At 46.0% G+C, this 19,284-nt stretch overlaps 1 protein-coding gene across 2 annotated transcripts in view; it reads left to right on the top strand.

The window, feature by feature from the left end:
- Positions 1 to 19,284, top strand: part of Dnah2 (dynein, axonemal, heavy chain 2) — a 125,239-nt gene that overhangs the window by 12,919 nt on the left and 93,036 nt on the right. The window contains exons 3-8 of one of the 2 annotated variants that reach the window (XM_087571883.1): positions 1,947 to 2,002; positions 5,114 to 5,284; positions 13,018 to 13,246; positions 16,543 to 16,653; positions 16,764 to 17,386; positions 19,057 to 19,248. In XM_087571883.1, coding sequence (XP_087428009.1) covers positions 19,132 to 19,248 — 117 coding nt within the window. In that variant the 5' untranslated portion in view covers positions 1,947 to 2,002; positions 5,114 to 5,284; positions 13,018 to 13,246; ... (1 more) ...; positions 16,764 to 17,386; positions 19,057 to 19,131. 2 annotated transcript variants of the gene reach the window in all.

Below are 19,284 nucleotides of genomic sequence, written 5' to 3'. Positions count from 1 at the left end.
CCTTGTCGCCCACCTTGTTCTCTTTGTTGTCTTTTGGTTGCACCCACCACACTAACTGCTCCGTGAGCCTCTGGGATGCTCCTGTCTCTGTTTTGTTTGTTCATTTTGTTTTTTAAAAGCTGGGATTGGGGCTGGGGATTTAACTCAGCGGTAGAGCGCTTGCCTAGGAAGCGCAAGGCCCTGGGTTCGGTCCCCAGCTCCGAAAAAAAGAACAAAAAAAAAAAAAAAAAAAAAAAAAGCTGGGATTACAGAAGCTTGGACTTCATTGTTCTGCTTTTATGTGGGTTCTAGAGACTCATATTTAGATCTTCATGCTTGTATGCAAACACCCACTCATTCATCTCCTGAGACCCCCTTTTTATTGTATTCATTTATTTAATTATTTTTTGAGACAAGGTCTCACCTAGTGCTTAAAATTGTATCATTCCCCAGGATTCCAGGCATGATCCACTGTGCCCCGTATTTGTTTATTTGGAGACAGGGACTTACTTTGTAGTCTAGGTTGGGCTGAAGTCAGGGCAATCCTCCTGTCTAAACCTCTCTATTACTTGGATTTCAAGCAAGAGCCACACATCTGGTTTAAATGATTGATCATTGGGTTCACTGTCTTATGGTGCTGGGCATGAAACCCACAGCCTTGAATGTAAAAGTCTGTCTTCTATCTATCTATCTATCTATCTATCTATCTATCTATCTATCTATCATCTATCTATCTATTCATCCATCCATCTGTGCATTTATTTATTTATTTATTTATTTATTTATTTATTTATTTATTTATTTATTTATAGAGCATTGGAGTTTTGCCTGCATGTAGGTCTGTATGAGGGTGTCTGATCCCCTGGATCTGGAGTTACAGAAAATTGTTACAGACAGTTGTAGGCTGCCATGTGTGTGCTGGGAATAGAACTGAGTTCTCTGGAAGAACTCTCACGAGAGTTGGACATATCCTATTCTGTCATATTTTTCTCTGATTCATCACTTTGTCAGCTACTCAATTAGATATCACTTTTCAAACATGAATGCTTCCTTCTACAAGCTAACTTTTCCTTTACTGTTTGGGATTAAAGATGGGTATTAGGGGCAGGTCTGTATTCCAGCCAGAGGGATTTAAGGTGTGTGCTAAGGGCTGAGCCTCACCCTAATACAGTTTCAAATATCCTGTAACCTTGTCTATACTAGGGAAGAACTGGACCCTGTGCTCAGAACCTTGATTTTACAGCTTTCTCTCAGATCCTGAAGTGACTCATCTATATTCTCTTTATAGATCTTCTATGCAGGCCACTTCATGGGAATGGAATCACACACTGATGTGATGTCTTATGTCTGACTTCTTAAATTAAGAAATTAAGAATTAAGAATTAAGAATAGGGGTTGGGGATTTGGCTAGTGGTAGAGTGCTTGCCTAGGAAGCACAAGGTCCTGGGTTCGGTCCCCAGCCCCGAAAAAAAAAAAAAAAAGAAAAAGAAAAAGAAAGAATTAAGAATAAGAATAATATAGAAGAAAGTTTTCAAGGTTCAACCATATTGTAGCACGAGTCTTACCTTCCTTTTCTTATACTGAATAATAGTCCATTGTACATGTATACCAATATTTTGTTTATTCAGCCATAGCTTTAATGGACACAGTCTGTTCCTGCACCATCTTACCATCTGCCCTTCCTCCTTCCTCCTCCTTCCTCAGGGAGGGAACCCAGGGCCTTTTGTGTGCTAGGCAACTAATGGACCACTGAGCGAGCTATACCAGGGTTTCTCTGTGTGGCTCTATCCGTCCCCTGGAACTGCCTTTGTAGATCAGGCTGGCCTTGAACTCACAGAGATCCCAGAGATCTGCCTCCCCACACCCATACTGGGAACAACGCTGCTGCAGTCTTGTTCTCAAGCCACTTGGGTACTAGAAGTGGGATTGCTGGGTAATATGGCTCCTCTGTTTGACGTTCTCCTCAGAGCAAGATCTGGAGGAACCTGAAGAACCTAAAGAACCGGACCTTTCGACGGACGTGGTAGGTTTGCATTTCCCCAAGGATCACCTTCCCCCAGGAACCGAGGGATCTGAGCCTGAGTGCGGACCGTGTAGGCAGAATCCTCTAGCCTGTCTCATTCTCGCTTCTCACTGGTGACCTGCTCACTGCAAAGCCAGATCACGAGTAAAGGAGTAGATGATATGAGCCCCCATCCCCAGGACAAGGCCTGGAGAAAGGGACCAGCCTCTGAGGTGATCTCTCTTGTTCCCCAGTCTTGGGTCAACTCTGATCAGTCTTACCGGTGAACGTCTGAACAACTCGGAAAGCGGGCGGGTGGTGCCCTACTTGGACAGTGACTTCTAAGATGTCCTCTCCTTCTGCTGTTCTCTTTTGACCGAGGACTTAGTCTGTCCTAGTCACTGTGCGAAACTGACCTTCAGTCCTGTCTTTTCTTCCAAGCAGTGCATAACCCTGCCCTTCGTTGTGTAGGGGAGGTGAGAAGGGTGACAACCTTGCGTTCTTTTTTTTTTTTTTTTTTTTTTTTGTTCTTTTTTTCGGAGCTGGGGACCGAACCCAGGGCCTTGTGCTTCCTAGGTAAGCGCTCTACCACTGAGCTAAATCCCCAGCCCCGCGTTCTTTTGTAAATTTTCTTTCTTTCTTTCTTTTTTTTTTTTTCTTTTCTTTTTTTTCCGGAGCTGGGGACCGAACCCAGGGCCTTGCACTTGCTAGGCAAGCGCTCTATCACTGAGCTAAATCCCCAACCCGTAAATTTTCTTTCAATGTTTACTTTTGTTCTATGTTCTTCAGTGTTTTGCCTGCATGTATATATGTCTGCATGAGGGTGTTGGCTTCCGTGGAACTGGACTTACGGACAGCTGTGAGCTGCTATGTGGGTGCTTGGGAAGAACAATTAGTGCTCTTAACCTTTTTTCTTTTTTGAGCCTTTTTTCTTTTTCTTTTTCTTTTTCTTTTTCTTTTTCTTTTTCTTTTCTTTCTTTCTTTCTTTTTTTTTTTTTTGAAAGGGGAAAAGAGACCAATAACTACCCACTAAAAATTTTTGTGCAGCTGAAATTCGTGCACACATTTGCAATCCCAGCCCTTGGGAAGCTGAAGCAGGAGGATTATATGGATAAAACCAGCCTGGGCTATGCATCAAGATTCTGTTTCGGGGTTGGGGATTTAGCTCAGTGGTAGAGCGCTTACCTAGGAAGCACAAGGCCCTGGGTTCGGTCCCCAGCTCCGAAAAAAAGAACCAAAAAAAAAAAAAAAAAGATTCTGTTTCAAATAACCAAAAGACAAAAGGAAAACGGACAGAGAAAGAGAAACTAAAACAGCATAAAGTCCCAATCCCAGCCAAATATTCTCCTACCCACCAGTGCTGGGACCCAAACCCAGGCTGCACACGTCAGACAAACACTCTTCTCTTCGATTTTTTTTTGGGGGGGGTTGGTGTTTGAAACAGCCCATAGCCCAGGCTAGCCTCAAATTCACTATATAGCTCAAGCTAGTTTCACACTTGCTGTCTTCTTGTCTGATTCCCCAGTGCTAGGATTATAAGTGAGCCTGCACCCCAGCAGGCTCCCTGCACCCCGACAGGCTCATAACTCTGATCTTTTTCAGTCAGGGTCCTACTACATAGCTTAGTAGGCCTTTAATCTCCCATCCTCTTGCTTCAGTCTCCCAATACCACTTTTGGTAGCCATCTGGTGTTCCATTAGACACATGCACCCTCGTTAAACCACTACTCTTGGTCATTTTGCCGTTTGCCATATTTCATTCTCACAATATCACAGTGATAAATACTATAAGACTGAAATGCACAGTAGTTCCTTAAGCTAGATCTCTGTACAGATAGATAGGCATCACTAAGAGTGCATGGGACTGGACAGGTGAGAAGGCTCAGTGGTTCAGAGCACTGGCTGCTCTTCCAGAGGACCAGGGTTCGATCCCCGGCACCCACATAGCTCACAACTATCTGTAACTCTAGTCTGATGGGGTCTGATACCCTCTACTGGCCTCCTCGGGCACCCAGCATGCAAGCGGCACACAGACATACATGCAGACAAAAATACTCAGACACATAAAATGAAATGAAAATTAAGAAAGAAGGATAGTAAGGGTAAGGAACATTGCTTGATTTTTAATACACACGCGAAGTTTTCCTAACCAGATTGTAATATGCCCTTACGTTAGCAGTAGAGCTGTTTTCCAGACTAAGGATTGTCCATTTACTACATATTAACAAAAACAGACAGTAAATGATGTCTTCGTTGCTTCGTTGTTTTTTGTTTTTTGTTTTTTTTTTTGGTTCTTTTTTTCGGAGCTGGGGACCGAACCCAGGGCCTTGCGCTTCCTAGGTAAGCGCTCTACCACTGAGCTAAATCCCCAGCCCCGTCTTTGTTGTTTTTTAATTTATATTCTTTGACTTCAAGTAAAACAGAGCATCATGTGGTCTGTCTATGTCTTTGGTCTTTTTCCTTTTCGGGCTCTTGGTATTCTACCATTGATTCCACCATATCCTCCTGTACAGGAAAGAGCCTAGCAGATTGTCGATTTGCTCTTCTTTGAAACTTTATGATTCTTCCTCTCATCTTCCAGGGACACTGGAGGAAGGACTGGGCAGAGCCTCCAGGCCCCAGAGCCATCTCCGTTCCTCATTTGTTCCTTAGCATTTTCCAGCTTTCCTTTCCCGGCGCCCCTGGGTTCTTCTAACTGGACGGCTAACGGGAGTGTCTCCTGCTTCAGCCGAGCAGCTTCCTAGGAAACCCGCTATGGTCCTTGTCTCCTCTCCAGGCCATCCTCCTAGTCCTCCTGCTCCCAGCTCCTTGATCTGGGCTGACATTGTTTCCTTACGTCACCTTTCCCTAAGGGGCCGAGAGTGCTAGGGGATGATGCATTTTCACAGCCACAGGCAGAAGAAATATTTGGGGGGAAGATAATGGCACCCTGTTCCCCTCTGTGACACAGTCTGTTTTCATTCCCCAAGGCAGGGGAGTCTGTTGCCTCCTTCCTTTGAAAGCTGGAAACCTACCATTCAGTCTTCCCCAGCCTTTTGGCATCTCACCTCCCAAGTCATCCATTGTAGCTGTGGAGGGGAGGACCGCTCAGCTCATCCTAACAGCTCTGACGCACTGTCTCTGTTCCCCGCAGAAGCCCATCTTCCTCTCACGAGCTATGTTGACTGGACTGGCAGATTCGACATGGACGGCGGAGCATGATGCGGTTCTGGAACACTTTGCCCAGGATCCCTCGGTGCCTGTCCTCACCATCTTTGTTGACCCTGTCTTTGGGTTGAAGCTGGAGCTGGGTATGCCTGTGCAGGTGGGTACCCCGCTTTCCCGGCAACCCTCCGTGGAGCTGAGGGTGCTGCATGTCTCCCCAGCCCTGACTCATGTTTCCTTCTGTGCCCAAGACTCATGGAACCCCACCATGTGGGGGACACTCCACAAGGAAGCAGATGCACAGAAAAAGATGGTGAGATGAGGCAGGGAGACCTGGGAAGGCAAACGGAGGCAGTGCAGTAGTCAGCAGTGGAGAACGGGTGCTAGTGCCACCTGTGCAGTCTTTACTTAAGACTTCCCTTAGTGGGGTTGGGGATTTAGCTCAGTGGTAGAGCACTTGCCTAGCAAGTGCAAGGCCCTGGGTTCGGTCCCCAGCTCTGAAAAAAAGAAAAAAAAAAGACTTCCCTTAGTTAATTATTTAATCTATCGTGTTCGAGCACGAGCAAGCACAGGTGCATGCCTTGGCATATGTGTGGAGGACAAAGAGCAACGTGTAGAAGTCAGTTCTCCCTTTGCACCACATAGACAGAACACAGTCTGCAGGCATGGTGGCCAGCACCTTTGCCTACTGAGCTATCTCACTGCCTACTGAGCTATCTCACTGCCTACTGAGCTATCTCACTGCCTATCTACTGAGCTATCTCACTGCCTACTGAGCTATCTCACTGTCTATCTACTGAGCTATCTCACTGCCTACTGAGCTAGCTCACTGCCTACTGAGCTATCTCACCGGCTCTGATTCTTTTATTTCCTTCTGTATATTTGAAATATTTAAAAATAAAATGTTGGGGAAAGTCTTAGCCCTTCGCTCTTGTTGGACCATGGTATACATGGTATACTTTTGTATAAAAAGTGGAAAGGTGACGTCCATGACGTCCATGCGTTGTTATTGTTATTGTTATTATTACTCTGGTTTTTCTATGCAACAGAGCCCTGGCTGTCTTGGGACTTGTGCTATAGACCAGGCTGGCTTTAAACTCAGAGATCCATCTGCCCCTGCCTCTGGAGTTCTGGGATTAAGGCATGTGCTACCACAACTGACTTCACTGTGCACTTTTAAAGTGTAATGATATTTTATTCAAAGAAATGTCATCTTATTCTCCATGTTGCTCAGGCTGTTCTTGAACTCCTTTTACTGGAGCCTCCTGAGTAGCTGGGTCTATAGGTGTGTGTCTCCATGGGTCATTTTAACCTCATTTGATTTACAGTGCCCAAACGCCACAGTTCCTAATTCCTTTCTTTGTGTTGTTGTTGGTTGTTTGTTGTTCTTGTTTTGTGTGTTGTTGTTGTTTTCTCTTGCTTTGTTGACCTGGCTGGCCTCTCATATGTATCAGTGCTCATTATGTAGCCTAGGCTTGCCCAGAACTTTCAGTCCTCTTGGTTCAGCCTCAAAAGTGCTGGGGTTCCAAGTATTTGCCACTACGATTGGCTGGATTCCTTGTATTAAAACTTCTTTTTTTAAAATTTATTTATTATGTATATAGCATTCTGCCTGCATGTACGCCTGCAGGCCAGAAGAGGGCACCAGACCTCATTACAGATGGTTGTGAGCCACCATGTGGTTAGTGGGAATTGAACTCAGGACCTCTGGAAGCTCTGAGCCATCTCTCCAAACATAATTAAAACTTTCAATGCAGGGGTTGGGGATTTAGCTCAGTGGTAGAGGGCTTGCTAGGCTAGGTCCTGGGTTTGGTCCCCAGCTCTGAAAAAAAGAAAAGAAAAAAAAAAAACTTTCAATGCAGCTGGTGATATTGGTTTCTTGGTAGGATGCCTATCCAGCATGAAGAAAAGCCTGCGGTTGGTTGGTCCAAGCCTGTAAATCTAAGTATTTGGGAGCTAGAGGCAGGAGGATCAGAAGTTCAATGATTTCCTTGGCTTTACTGCAAGTTCAAGGCTGGCCTGGGCATATGAGACCCTGTGTCAAAAATCACTGTTTTTTTAAAAATATAAATATTATATATTATGGGGCTGGAGAGATGGCTCAGTGGTTAAGGGCACTGACTGCTCTTCCAGAGGTCCTCAGTTCAATTCCCAGCAACCACATGGTGGCTCACAACCATCTGTAGTGAGATCTGATGCCCTCTTCTGGTGTGTCTGATGACAGCTACAGTGTACTTACATATAATAAATAAATCTTTAAAAATTATATATTATGTATATTATATATATATTATATGTATATAATATGCCAGGAGGTGATGGTACACACCTTTCATCCCAGCACTTGGGAGGCAGAAGGCAGGTAGATCTCTATGAGTTTGAAGCTAGTTTGGTCTATACAGAGTGAGGTCCAGGACAGCCAGGGCTACACAGAGAAAACATGTCTCAAAAAAACCACCCCTTGGAGTTGGGGATTTAGCTCAGTGGTAGAGCGCTTGCCTAGGAAGCGCAAGGCCCTGGGTTCGGTCCCCAGCTCCGAAAAAAAAAAGAAAAAAAAAAAACCAAAAAAAAAAAAACCCACCCCTCCCCCATATATATTATATATATACATATATATAGCATAAAAATAGCAGTAATGATGAAGAAAGTAATAAAGGAGATTTGTAGACATAAGATTCCTTTATTAAACTATAATAATTAAAACAGTTAATACTAGCCCAGGAGTATAAATGATGAATAACATTAAAGGGATGGATAAAAATAGACATCAGTGGCCTGGAGAGATGGCTCAGTGGTTAAGAGCACTGGCTGCTCTTCCAGAGGTCCTGAGTTCAATTCCCAACAACCACATGGTGGCTCACAGCCATCTGTAATGGGATCTGATGCCCTCTTCTGGAGTGTCTGAAGACAGTGACAATGTACTCACATACATAAAATAAAGAAAATCTTTGAAAAGAAAGAAAGAGGGCTGGAGAGATGGCTCAGTGGTTAAGAGCACCCGACTGCTCTTCCAGAGGTCCTGAGTTCAATTCCCAGCAACCACATGGTGGCTCACAACCATCTGTAAAGAGATCCGATGCCCTCCTCTGGTGTATCTGAAGACAGCTACAGTGTACTTATATATAATAAGTGAATAAATAAATCTTAAAAAAAGAAAGAAAGAAAGAAAGAAAGAAAGAAAGAGATCCATTTAGTCTGCTACAGCAGTAGATGACAGATTTTACTGTATTTTCCTAGTTAGGGTGGTTAGTTTAAACTTCCTTTAAAAAAAAAAAATGACTACCCACAGTAGCTTAGTGGAACCTTCATGAGTCAAACTCAGTCCCCAGGACAAAAAAAAAAAAAAAAGGGAAAAAAGAGTCACATTTCTCTGCATCCTGATTTTAGACACCAAGGTGTGTCTTCTCTTGCCATGCCTACACCTGTCACCACTGTGATTCTCTGTACCCTGTCACCCTATTGGCCGAAATAAAATCTTCTTCACCTGGGGGTGTGGGACTGGGAGTCCATGACCTGGTATCTGATAAAAAGGGCAAAGAGTAAGACTGCAGCACGTAGAACACAGAACAGGGGAACAGCATAATCACATCTAATGAATTTTAAAACAGGTGTGAACACTAACGGGTGAGGGACTGAAGTCCCTTCCTGCTCACACTTGGTTGGGGGGGACAGTGGAGCACTCTCAATGTCTTCCAAGAGGTTTGGTGACTTAACAAAGATTTGCTATTGCCTTAAATTAGCCTTAACCACTTGCCCCTCCTCACACAAGTCTCTCAGGCTACAAAAAAGTGAATAAAACATAAATACCTAATCCTTTCGCTTTACCTTCAAGAGGCAAAATAAACTGGTCTCTCCCGGTGGGACATCAAGAAGTCGCCCACAGTGTGCTAGAGCCAAAAGAGTGAATTGACAAAGCTGCTCACGCAGGAGCGGAATGGGGCGAAATTGCATGGCAACGGCGGCGGCGGGCATGTTATACCAAGGACAAAGGGGGAAAAGAACAAAGCGCGCACAGGAGGGAGATCTAACCGAACGAGGAGGCTCCTCACAACCGCGCCACTGCAGCGCAACGCGATACGAACGCGAATTCAGTCTCTTAAAAAAGCAGACGAGATGATAAAAGGTGGAAGGAGATGAAAGGGAGGGGCACGGATCTTAGGGAACGAATAAGGCAGCGCGCTACAAAACCAGATGAGAAATGGCGGGGAACTGAATAGCTGTGGTTGAAAACCCAGCACCGACCGAGCAGAAGGCTGAGGCAGCCGCCGTTCATGTGAAAGAAAAGGCCAGCGACATTAATGCAATTAGAGAGATGCGAGACTCAAGGGACCGGCACAACCCAGCTGGAGGAATAGACGACCAACACAGTGTGGATTTAGAGAGAACATACAAAGAATTTCCCTGAGACGCAAAAGCAACGGCGTCTGGGAGTGAGCAGGGCTGGCTGTTGCTGCCTGTCAATGGTTTCTCACGGTTAATGTTCGTGTGCATTTTAGTTACAGCACTGGAATGTATGGATGCCAGTTCTGGGGACATTATGGTGTTCTTGTGGAGAACAGTTAGCTTCCACCTAATAACGAGCATTCAGATAAATCCAAATTAAGGGACGTTTGAAAACATCGGACTAGATTCTTAGAGTGATTGATAGTCCAGCATAAAAGAAAACACTGGACATGATGCTACAGCTTGTGATCCTGTCACTTGAGAGGCTAAAACAGGAGGACTGAGAGCCTACTGCAACACGCACACACACACACACACACACACACACACACACACACACACACACACACACATACATACCACCCACACCACACACAACACGACACCCACACATACCACACACCCACACCACACCACACACACACACACATACATACCACCCACACCACACACACTACACACACACACACACACACACACACACACACAGAGGACACCCACACATACACATACACACAAACCACCCACACATATACACCACACACACATACATACAATACACACACACCACATACACACACACCACATACACACACACATACATACACCACACACACATACACACCACACACACACATACATACACCACATACACACACACCACATACATACAACACAGACACACACACCACATACACACACACACCACATACACACACCACACACACACATACATACACCACACACATATACACACCACACACACACATACATACACCACACACACACCACACACACACCACACACACACATACATACACCACACACACACCACACACACACCACACACACACCACACACACACACACATACATACACCACACACACACCACACACACACCACACACACACACACATACATACACCACACACACCACACACACACCACACATACATACACCACACACACACACACACACCACATACAGACACACACACACACACACACATACACACACACACACACACAGGCTAGACATGGTGGTACATACCTTTAGTTTCAGCACTTGGTGGGAGGATCCTGTGTGTCGAGGCCATCCTCATTTATGTAGCAGTGTATTCTAGGGCAGCAGGGGTTACATAGTGAGACCCTGTCTCAGAAGAGAAACAGACACAAATATAGCAACAACAAAATGAGACCTGAGCACAGACAGTCCTGGGTTGGACGTGGATGGGGAGGAAGCGATCCAGCTATAAATGACATCATCTGGACTACTGGAGAGTTAGATGTGGACATTATTGTATTGCGGACAGATGTGTACTATTGTATGATGTGTATGTATTGTACTAGATAATTTTCCCATTACCATGACTACAGTGTTAGGTATTTTCAGAAGATGCAGGCCAAGTGTTAAGGGTGTGGTGTCTGGATGCCTGCCCCTGACAGAGGTTCAAAGAGGGAGCAGACAGGCCAAGTGTGGACACAAGGATATCTTGTTAACTTTATTGTTCCTGAAAATTTTCTACGAGTTGGAGTTTCTGAAAATAAAAACTATAGGAGCTGTGATTGGTGATCCAGGTGGCAGCTGTAACCTCTGGAAAGCAAAGGTGGAATTTCTGAAATCCTGGGCTACATGGCGGGCTCACAGCAGAGACCTCTCCTCTTAAAAAAAAAAAAAAATCAAGGGGCTGGGGATTTAGCTCAGTGGTAGAGCGCTTACCTAGGAAGCGCAAGGCCCTGGGTTCGGTCCCCAGCTCCGGAAAAAAAAGAACAAAAAAAAAAAAAATCAAACGAGCACAATATGGTTCTACAGGTCGTGGTATTTTCTACACAAGCCTAACAATCAGTGTCTGTTTCCTAAATCCTCAATGGAAGGAGAGAATTGGCTCCCCAAAGATGCCCTCACCTCCACATGTGTGTGTGCCATGACAAACTGTGCAGACGCTTGCTCTTTCTCAGTCTCGCTCTCTTGTGTAGACACACACACACACACACACACACACACACACACACACACATTACCATCACCATGATCATCAGGGTATAAAATAAATAGAGAAAATTAGGTAGCAATGTGCTTTGACAGTAGAGCGCATACTTAGCATATGTGAGGTCAACAATTAGTTCTAGCACGAGAAAACAACAACCACACAGCAACCATTACCACCACCACAACCATAACAACCATAACCATAACAACCACAACAACCACCACCACAACAGCCAACCACCAGCACAACCACAACAACCACCTCCACAACCACCACCACAACAACAGCCACCACCACCACAACCTCCACAAACACCACCACCACAACAACAACCACAATAACCTCCACAAACACCACCACAACCATAGCAACCACAACCATCACCACCACAACCACAACAACCATCACCACCACAACCACAACAACCATCACTACCACCACCACCACAACAACAAAGGATCATTTTGAGATGTCTCTGGGTGAGAGACATTTATTTGAAGCTTAACAATCCTTAATATCAACTTCAGTTTCTTCTTCTATTAAATTCAAACAAAATTAGATGTAAAACCTTTAAAAAAGGGATTCTCGGCTATTGCGCTGTGTGTGTTGGTCAAACATTTTCATCTCTGTGACAAATACTGGAGCAAACCCTTTTTTCGGTCTTGTCTTAGGAGTAGGAAAGGCTGTAGACTTCTGAATGTGGGCCAAGCGGTGCCTCAGCACAGGTGAAGCGGAATGCCAAATGGCAGTCGGGAAAGGGTACGAAGACCGAAGCTCGGCGAGGGGCACACGCCTGAAACCTTGCCCCAGAGGTGCAGGCAGGTGGATCCTAGTCCAAGGTTGTCCTCCGCTATGTAGTAAGTTCTAGGACAATTTGAGACCCTGAAGAAAAAAAAAAAACTGAAATGAGAAATCCTAGAAAAATTTTTTTTCTTTTTCTTCTTTTTCTTCTCTTTTTGTGCGTTCGCTTGTTTGTTTTATAGACAGGGTGTCTCTGTGTAACAGCCCTGACTGTCCTGGAACTTACTATGTAGATCAGGTTGGCATTGAACTCGCCTGCCACCAGAGTGCTGAGATTAAAGGCGCGTGCCACCACTGGCTGCCCAGATAATTCTTACTTGCAATCTTCCTCCTGGATCTCTTCTATCTCTCCCTTCTTTTTCCATAGCTGAAACAAAATATCTATTCTATCCTGTCCATCTACCCACTCACCCAACACACATTTATTGATCGTCTACTGTGAGCTAGATATAGTGTGTTAGACTCTTAGTTCAAGTTGAACAAAATAGTCTGTACCCTCAAGGCACATTTTATCCATTCCCTCCCCACAGCTGTAGCTGTGGAATCTACATCAGGAAGCACAGGCAGGGACATCACAGAGCTCAGCCTGGCTCTCACAGGGGGGCCTCAGATACCTTCAGGCATCCTGGAGACTGAACTCTGATCTCTTTCCTGCAGACCCAGAATCAGATTGTGTACTTCATTCGACAAGCACCAGTTCCCATCACCCCAGAGAACTTTGAGGAAACCGTGCAGTATGGGACAGTGCGGGGTGCCTACATCCCAGCGTTGCTACGGCTGCTCAGCGGTGTCTACGTCCCTCAGATTTTTATGAATAAGTCTTGGCCTGAGAGCATCCGAAATCATTTTGTTTCACACCTTCATAGGTTTTTGGCCTCTCTGACAGGTAAGCAAGAGGCTGGTGATGGACACTAAGCGATTGCTTGTTTTATTCTGGTTGCTTTGGTTGTTTTTTTTGAGACAGGGTTTCTCTGTGTAGCCCTGGCTATCCTGGAACTCACCTTATAGATCAACCTGACCTTGAACTCACAGAGATCTGCCTATTTCTGCCTCCCAGTGCTGGGATTAAGGCGTTTATCACCAGCACAGCTATGCCGAGTGGCTGTTACACTACATTCTAGTCAGCTTTGAAAAGACTCTTGGGGGGCGGGGGGAGATGGCTCAGTGGTTAAGAGCACCAACTGCTCTTCAGAGGTCCTGAGTTCAATTCCCAACAACCACGTGGGATCTGATGTCCTCTTCTGGTGTGTCTGAAGACAGCTACAGTGTACTTGTTCAAGTGCATTAAATAAATAAATCTTAAAAAAAGAAAGGAAAAGAAAAGAAAGAAAGAAAGTCTCTTTGGAATGAGATCTCTCTGTGCACACCACCATATGCACGTGGTTTGATATGTGTGCGCACAAAAACACAAGTGTATTGCTGCCGTGCTTCCTGGCTTGGGCTGGGATGCAGCTCAGTTGTTAGAGTGCTTGTGTAGCATGCGCAAAGCCCTGGATTCAACCCCCAGCATTCTGTAACTTGGGGGATTATGTGTGCACACGTTTGTAATCCCAGCACTCAGGACGTAGAGGCAGGAAGATCAGAAATTTAAAGTCATTCTTAGCTGTAGAGTGAGTTTGAGACTAGCTTAAAATTCACGACACCCTCCCCAAGAACAGCAACAAACAGTGGAGGCGGACGTGGTGGCACACATCTGTGATTCCGTCATTCAGGAAGTGGATGTAGAAGGACGGGAAATTCAAGGTGACCTTGGACCACATGAGTCCCTTTCTCAAAACAAAAACAAATCTGACTTAAAGACCAAAGGTTCATTGGCATACAAGGGGAACTGAGGCAGGAGGATTTTGAATTTAAGATCAGTATGAGTCACATAGACCCTGTCTTAAAAAACAAGCCCAGGAAGTTGGACATAGTGGTGCACACCTTTAATTCTAGGGCTCTAGAGAAGAGGCAGGCAGATCTCAGAGAGTTCAAGACCAGCCTGGTCTACATAGTAAGTTCCAGGACAGGCAGAGCTACATAGTGAGGCTCAGTCTCAAAAACCTAACCAGGGCTGGAGAGATGGCTCAGTGGTTAAGAACACTGTTGACCTTGCAGGGGACCCACATGGTATTCATAAATGTTTGTAACTCCTGTTCCTGGGGATCTGATGCCCTCTTCCAATATCCATAGATACCAGGCACATACACAGTGCATATACATACATGTAAATGAAACATTCATACACATTAAGTCTAAAAATATAAACGAAGCAAGCTATTTCTATCCAGTGTCTGTTCTTTTGTTTGGGCTATCATATAAAACACAGTCTCAGATTTCCTCTTTCTACAAATGTGTCATAATACAGAGCAGTTCCTACTAATAAGACCTATTCAGAGGGACTGGTGTGGTGATGCCTGCTTTAATACCAGCCCTCTGGAGGCCAGAAGCATTTGTGTTTCTCTCTGTGTGGATTTCAGGCTAGGTTCAAACAAAACAGAACAACAAGAACCAAAACAACAACAGCAAAGAACATCTGAGTATCATTGAATAGTAAAGACCTGTTACTAGGGGCTGGAGAGATGGCTCAGCAGGTGAGGTACTGACTGCTTTCCCAGAAGACCCGGGTTCAAATTCCAGCACCCACATGGCAGTTCACAACTGTCTGTAACTCCAAGATCTGACTGACACTCTCACGTAGACATACATGCAGGCAAGATACCAATGCACATGAAATAAAGATAAATAAAAACTGATGAGTTGCTGAGGGGTGGCTCGGAGGTAGAGCGTGTGCTTAACACGCCTGATGTCTTAGATTTGTTCCACAGCCCTGCTAAAACAAAGCCTTGGCCAATGCTAAATATAGTGTTGCGAGAATTTGCCTTCTAATTTAGATTCACTTTTCTAACAGAGAACTTGTTCAGACCTGCTCAAACCCAGAGTTGGCGATTGCTAAGCGTACATGTAGCATGAGGAGACATATAGGCGATGGGGGCAGGGAGGGGTGGGGGGAGGGGAGGCAGGTGGGACTTATGTGTGTTTTGGAGGACACGGTGCAGACAGTGAAATGATTTTATGGTAATCTCTCTCTTTTTTTTTTTTTTTTTTTTTGGTTCTTTTTTTTCGGAACTGGGGACTGAACCCAGGGCCTTGTGCTTCCTAGGTAAGCGCTCTACCACTGAGCTAAATCCCCAGCCCCAAATTTGGATGTCTTTTTTTTTTTTTTAAAGATTCATTCATTTATTTTATTTTATTTTTTTTTGTTCTTTTTTTTCGGAGCTGGGGACCGAACCCAGGGGCTTGCGCTTCCTAGGTAAGCGCTCTACCACTGAGCTAAATCCCCAGCCCCCATTCATTTATTATATATAAGTACACTGTAGCTGTCTTCAGACGCACCAGAAGAGGGCATCAGATCTCTTTACAGATGGTTGTGAGCCACCATGTGGTTGCTGGGAATTGAACTCAGGACCTCTGGAACAGCAGTCGGGTGCTCTTAACCACTGAGCCATCTCTCCAGCCCTTATGGTAATCTCTTAACAGACCTCCTGGAGCTTTGCCCCTTGGCATCTGCTATTTCTGCTCTGCACACCAGAGAAGTCTGAGTCAGTTACTCCTAAGCACACACACTATCTTTGGTATCTGTAGGGGGTTGGTTTCAGGGCTCTCACTCCATTCTGTGGATGTTCAAGCCCCTTAGAAGGCAGTGCCACAACTGCACATGTACCCATGCCCGCCCCACGGCCTTCAAATCATCCCTCACTAATTGGTAGCACTGAGTACAACATCATCAGGTGTTGTGTTGTTTAGGGGAGAATGACAAAAGGACTCACCCAATACAGATGTAATTTGTAAAGAACTCTGGGGAGCAGGTGAGATGACTCGGTAGGTAAAGGTTTTTGCTAGGAAGTCTGACAAGCTAAGGCCCATCCTCAGACACCTCAGACACCCACGTCTGAGGGAGAGAGCCACCTTCCTGCAGGTTGGTGCCCAATTTCCACATGATTGGCACGTGCTTAGGATATTGGAGCCCCTGTCCAACAACAAACACAAAAACAGCAGAGTTCTTTTATAATCGTGGACGTGAAGCCGGAAGCCTGCGGATATGCAGACTTGGCTGCACTTCCTACTCTCAACTGATGATCAATCGCAATTCATACAGAGGCAGCTGAGCTCACCCTTGGGATTTTCCTGTCCCTTTCTTAGACACTCGGTACAAACTGGAGGGTCACACAGTCCTGTACATCCCTGCAGAGGCCATAACGATGGACCCCGCGGTGGTGATAAAGGACAAAGAGCTGGTACAGCGGCTGGAGAGTGAGTGTCGGGGCCAGGGCTGGGGAAGGCAGCTCCAGCTGCCGATAGGGAGGGGTCACACCTGGGAAGCAGAAAAGGAAACACAAGAGGTCCCCCCTTCTCCACCCCAGCCTCCATGATCCACTGGACGCGGCAGATCAAGGAAGTGCTGAGTGCTCAGGAGTCTGTGGATACAGGAGAAAACTTAGGTCCTTTGGAAGAGATCGAGTTCTGGAACAACCGCTGCATGGACCTGTCCGGCATCAGCAAGCAGCTGGTGAAGCAGGGCGTGAAACACATCGAGTCCATCCTGCTCCTTGCCAAGTCGTCCTACCTAGCACCCTTCAGGAAACTGGCCCAGCAGATCCAGGTTGAGTGGTCCAGAGGCCAGACGCTTTATCAAAACGTGGGCGGTGGCTGGGGTGGGGCAAGAGGAGGAGGGAGGCAGGCAACTAATCATACACAGTGCACAGACTGACCGAGCGCTGTGCACTTGAAGAAGTCATAAATAGTGTGTAAAGGTCCCCGAGGAGCTTCATGGTTAGGTAGGAAGACATCCAATTAGTCAGGGAGGAGATGGTGGTCCCCTCAGTGAGCCTGGCGTTCCAGCGCAGATGAGAAAATAGACTCGCACAGAGATCGCAATGAGCCAAGGAAGAGCCTGTGTAGTTCACTCAGGGGAGTTTCAAAACAAACCTGTGAACACTACAGTTCCTGTGACAAGCTGATCGTGTGGTGCCGGGTCCCCCAGGAGGTGAGTGATCTTCATCAGGACCTTTCTCCCTGGGTGGAAATTCCAACCAGACATTGAGGGGATTGAGCTGTAATGAGCTGGAGAAGCTTCAAACCCTCACTGAGACAGTAAGGGGACTGGGTGACCTTAGTGGATGTGAAAGGGGAGGGACGCCCAGGCAGTTAGCCCACAGCTCTGAACATCCACTTTGTACAGAGTTCTTCATTTAATTGGAACAGGCACCAGACCTGGGTTTAGGGAATTCCCAGCCTGAAGCCTTCATAGGAAGTCGCACAGAAGGGCTGGGGCCATTGCTTATGTGGCAAAGTGCTTGTCTAGCATGCATGAGACCCTGGGGTCAGTTTCCAGCATGGAATAAACTGGGCACAATGGCCGTAACTGTAATCTCAGCATTCTCAGGGGGAGGCAGGAGGCTCAGGTCATCCAGCTACATAGTAAGCTTGATGCCAGCCTAGACTGTGTGAGACCCTGACTCACGCAAAGCAAGTTGAGTGCTAGAGATTGGCTCAGAGGTCAAGGGTATTAGATCCCCTGGGACCCGGGTTCAGTTCCCAGCACTCACATGGCAGCTCATAACCATCTATAATCCCAGTTCCAGAAGATCCAATGCTCTCTTCTGGCCTCCTAAGGCATATTGTGTCGTGTCATGTCGTGTCATGTCTAGGCAAACATGCAGGCAAAACACCGCACACACATAAAAAATAACCACCTTTAATAGCAAGTGACTGTGCAGACTCTGGTCTTGAAATAATTCATGGAGACGAGTTAATGGGGAGGTTGCTGGAAGGTGAAGATGGATGGATGGAAAAGCTGAATCGTGCGCGCGCGCGTGTGTGTGTTCTGTGCACATGTTCATGTGGGTGTGTGCACATGTGTGGTCTATACACATGTTCATGTGTGTGTACATGTGTGTGGTCTATAAACATGTTTATGTGGGTGTGTGCACATGTGTGTGGTCTGTACACATGTTCATGTGGGTGTGTGCACATGTGTGCAGGCCAGAGGAGAACACCGGCTAGCCTCCTCAGTTGTTCTTCACTGTTTTTAGTTTAGTTTGTTTTGAGATAGGGTTTCTTTTTTTTTTTTTTTGGGGGGGTTCTTTTTTTTCTGAGCTGGGGACCGAACCCAGGGCCTTGCGCTTCCTAGGCAAGCGCTCTACCACTGAGCTAAATCCCCAACCCCAAGAACTTAACTTTTTTAAAAAAGACTTATTCATTTATTTTATATGCATGGCTGTTTTGCCCGCGTTGTCTACCACATGCATACAGTGCCCAAGGAAGCCAGAAGAGGGCATCGGATCCCGTGGAACTGGAGTTACAAATGGTTGTGAGCTGCCCTGTGGGCACAGGAACAGACCCTGTGGGTCCTCTGCAGGAGCAGCCAATGCTCAGCAGTCTCTCCAGTTCCACATTACAATTTAGACAGGTCTCTCACTGACCCTGACCTATTGGCTAGTGTCACTGGTCAGCAAGCTCCAGGGACCTGCCTCGTCTTTTCCACCAAGCCAGTGCTGGGATTAGGGCCACGGGACACAGTGCTCAACTTTTAAACGGATGCTGGGAATCCGAATTCAGGTCCCCGTGTCTGCACAACAGCAAGCCCTTTATCGACTGAGCCGTCTGTTTTCCTCCCACATGAATCACAGTACTCCTGTTTCTCTTCATGGCTAGGATGGCTCTCGGCAAGCTCAGTCCAACCTGACTTTCTTGTCAATTCTGAGGGAACCCTACCAGGAGCTGGCCTTCATGAAACCTAAGGACATCTCCGACAAACTCCCTAAGCTGATCAGCCTCATCCGAATCATCTGGGTCAACTCTCCCCACTACAACACTCGGGAAAGGTTGACTGGCCTGTTCCGGAAGGTGTGTACATGGTTGCAAAGCTCAGGGGTGGGGCGT

This window comes from Rattus norvegicus, chromosome 10, assembly GCF_021556685.1.
Source record: "Rattus norvegicus strain SHRSP/BbbUtx chromosome 10, alternate assembly SHRSP_T2T, whole genome shotgun sequence".
NCBI lineage: Eukaryota > Metazoa > Chordata > Mammalia > Rodentia > Muridae > Rattus > Rattus norvegicus.
This window is presented reverse-complemented; position numbering and strand designations above follow the sequence as displayed.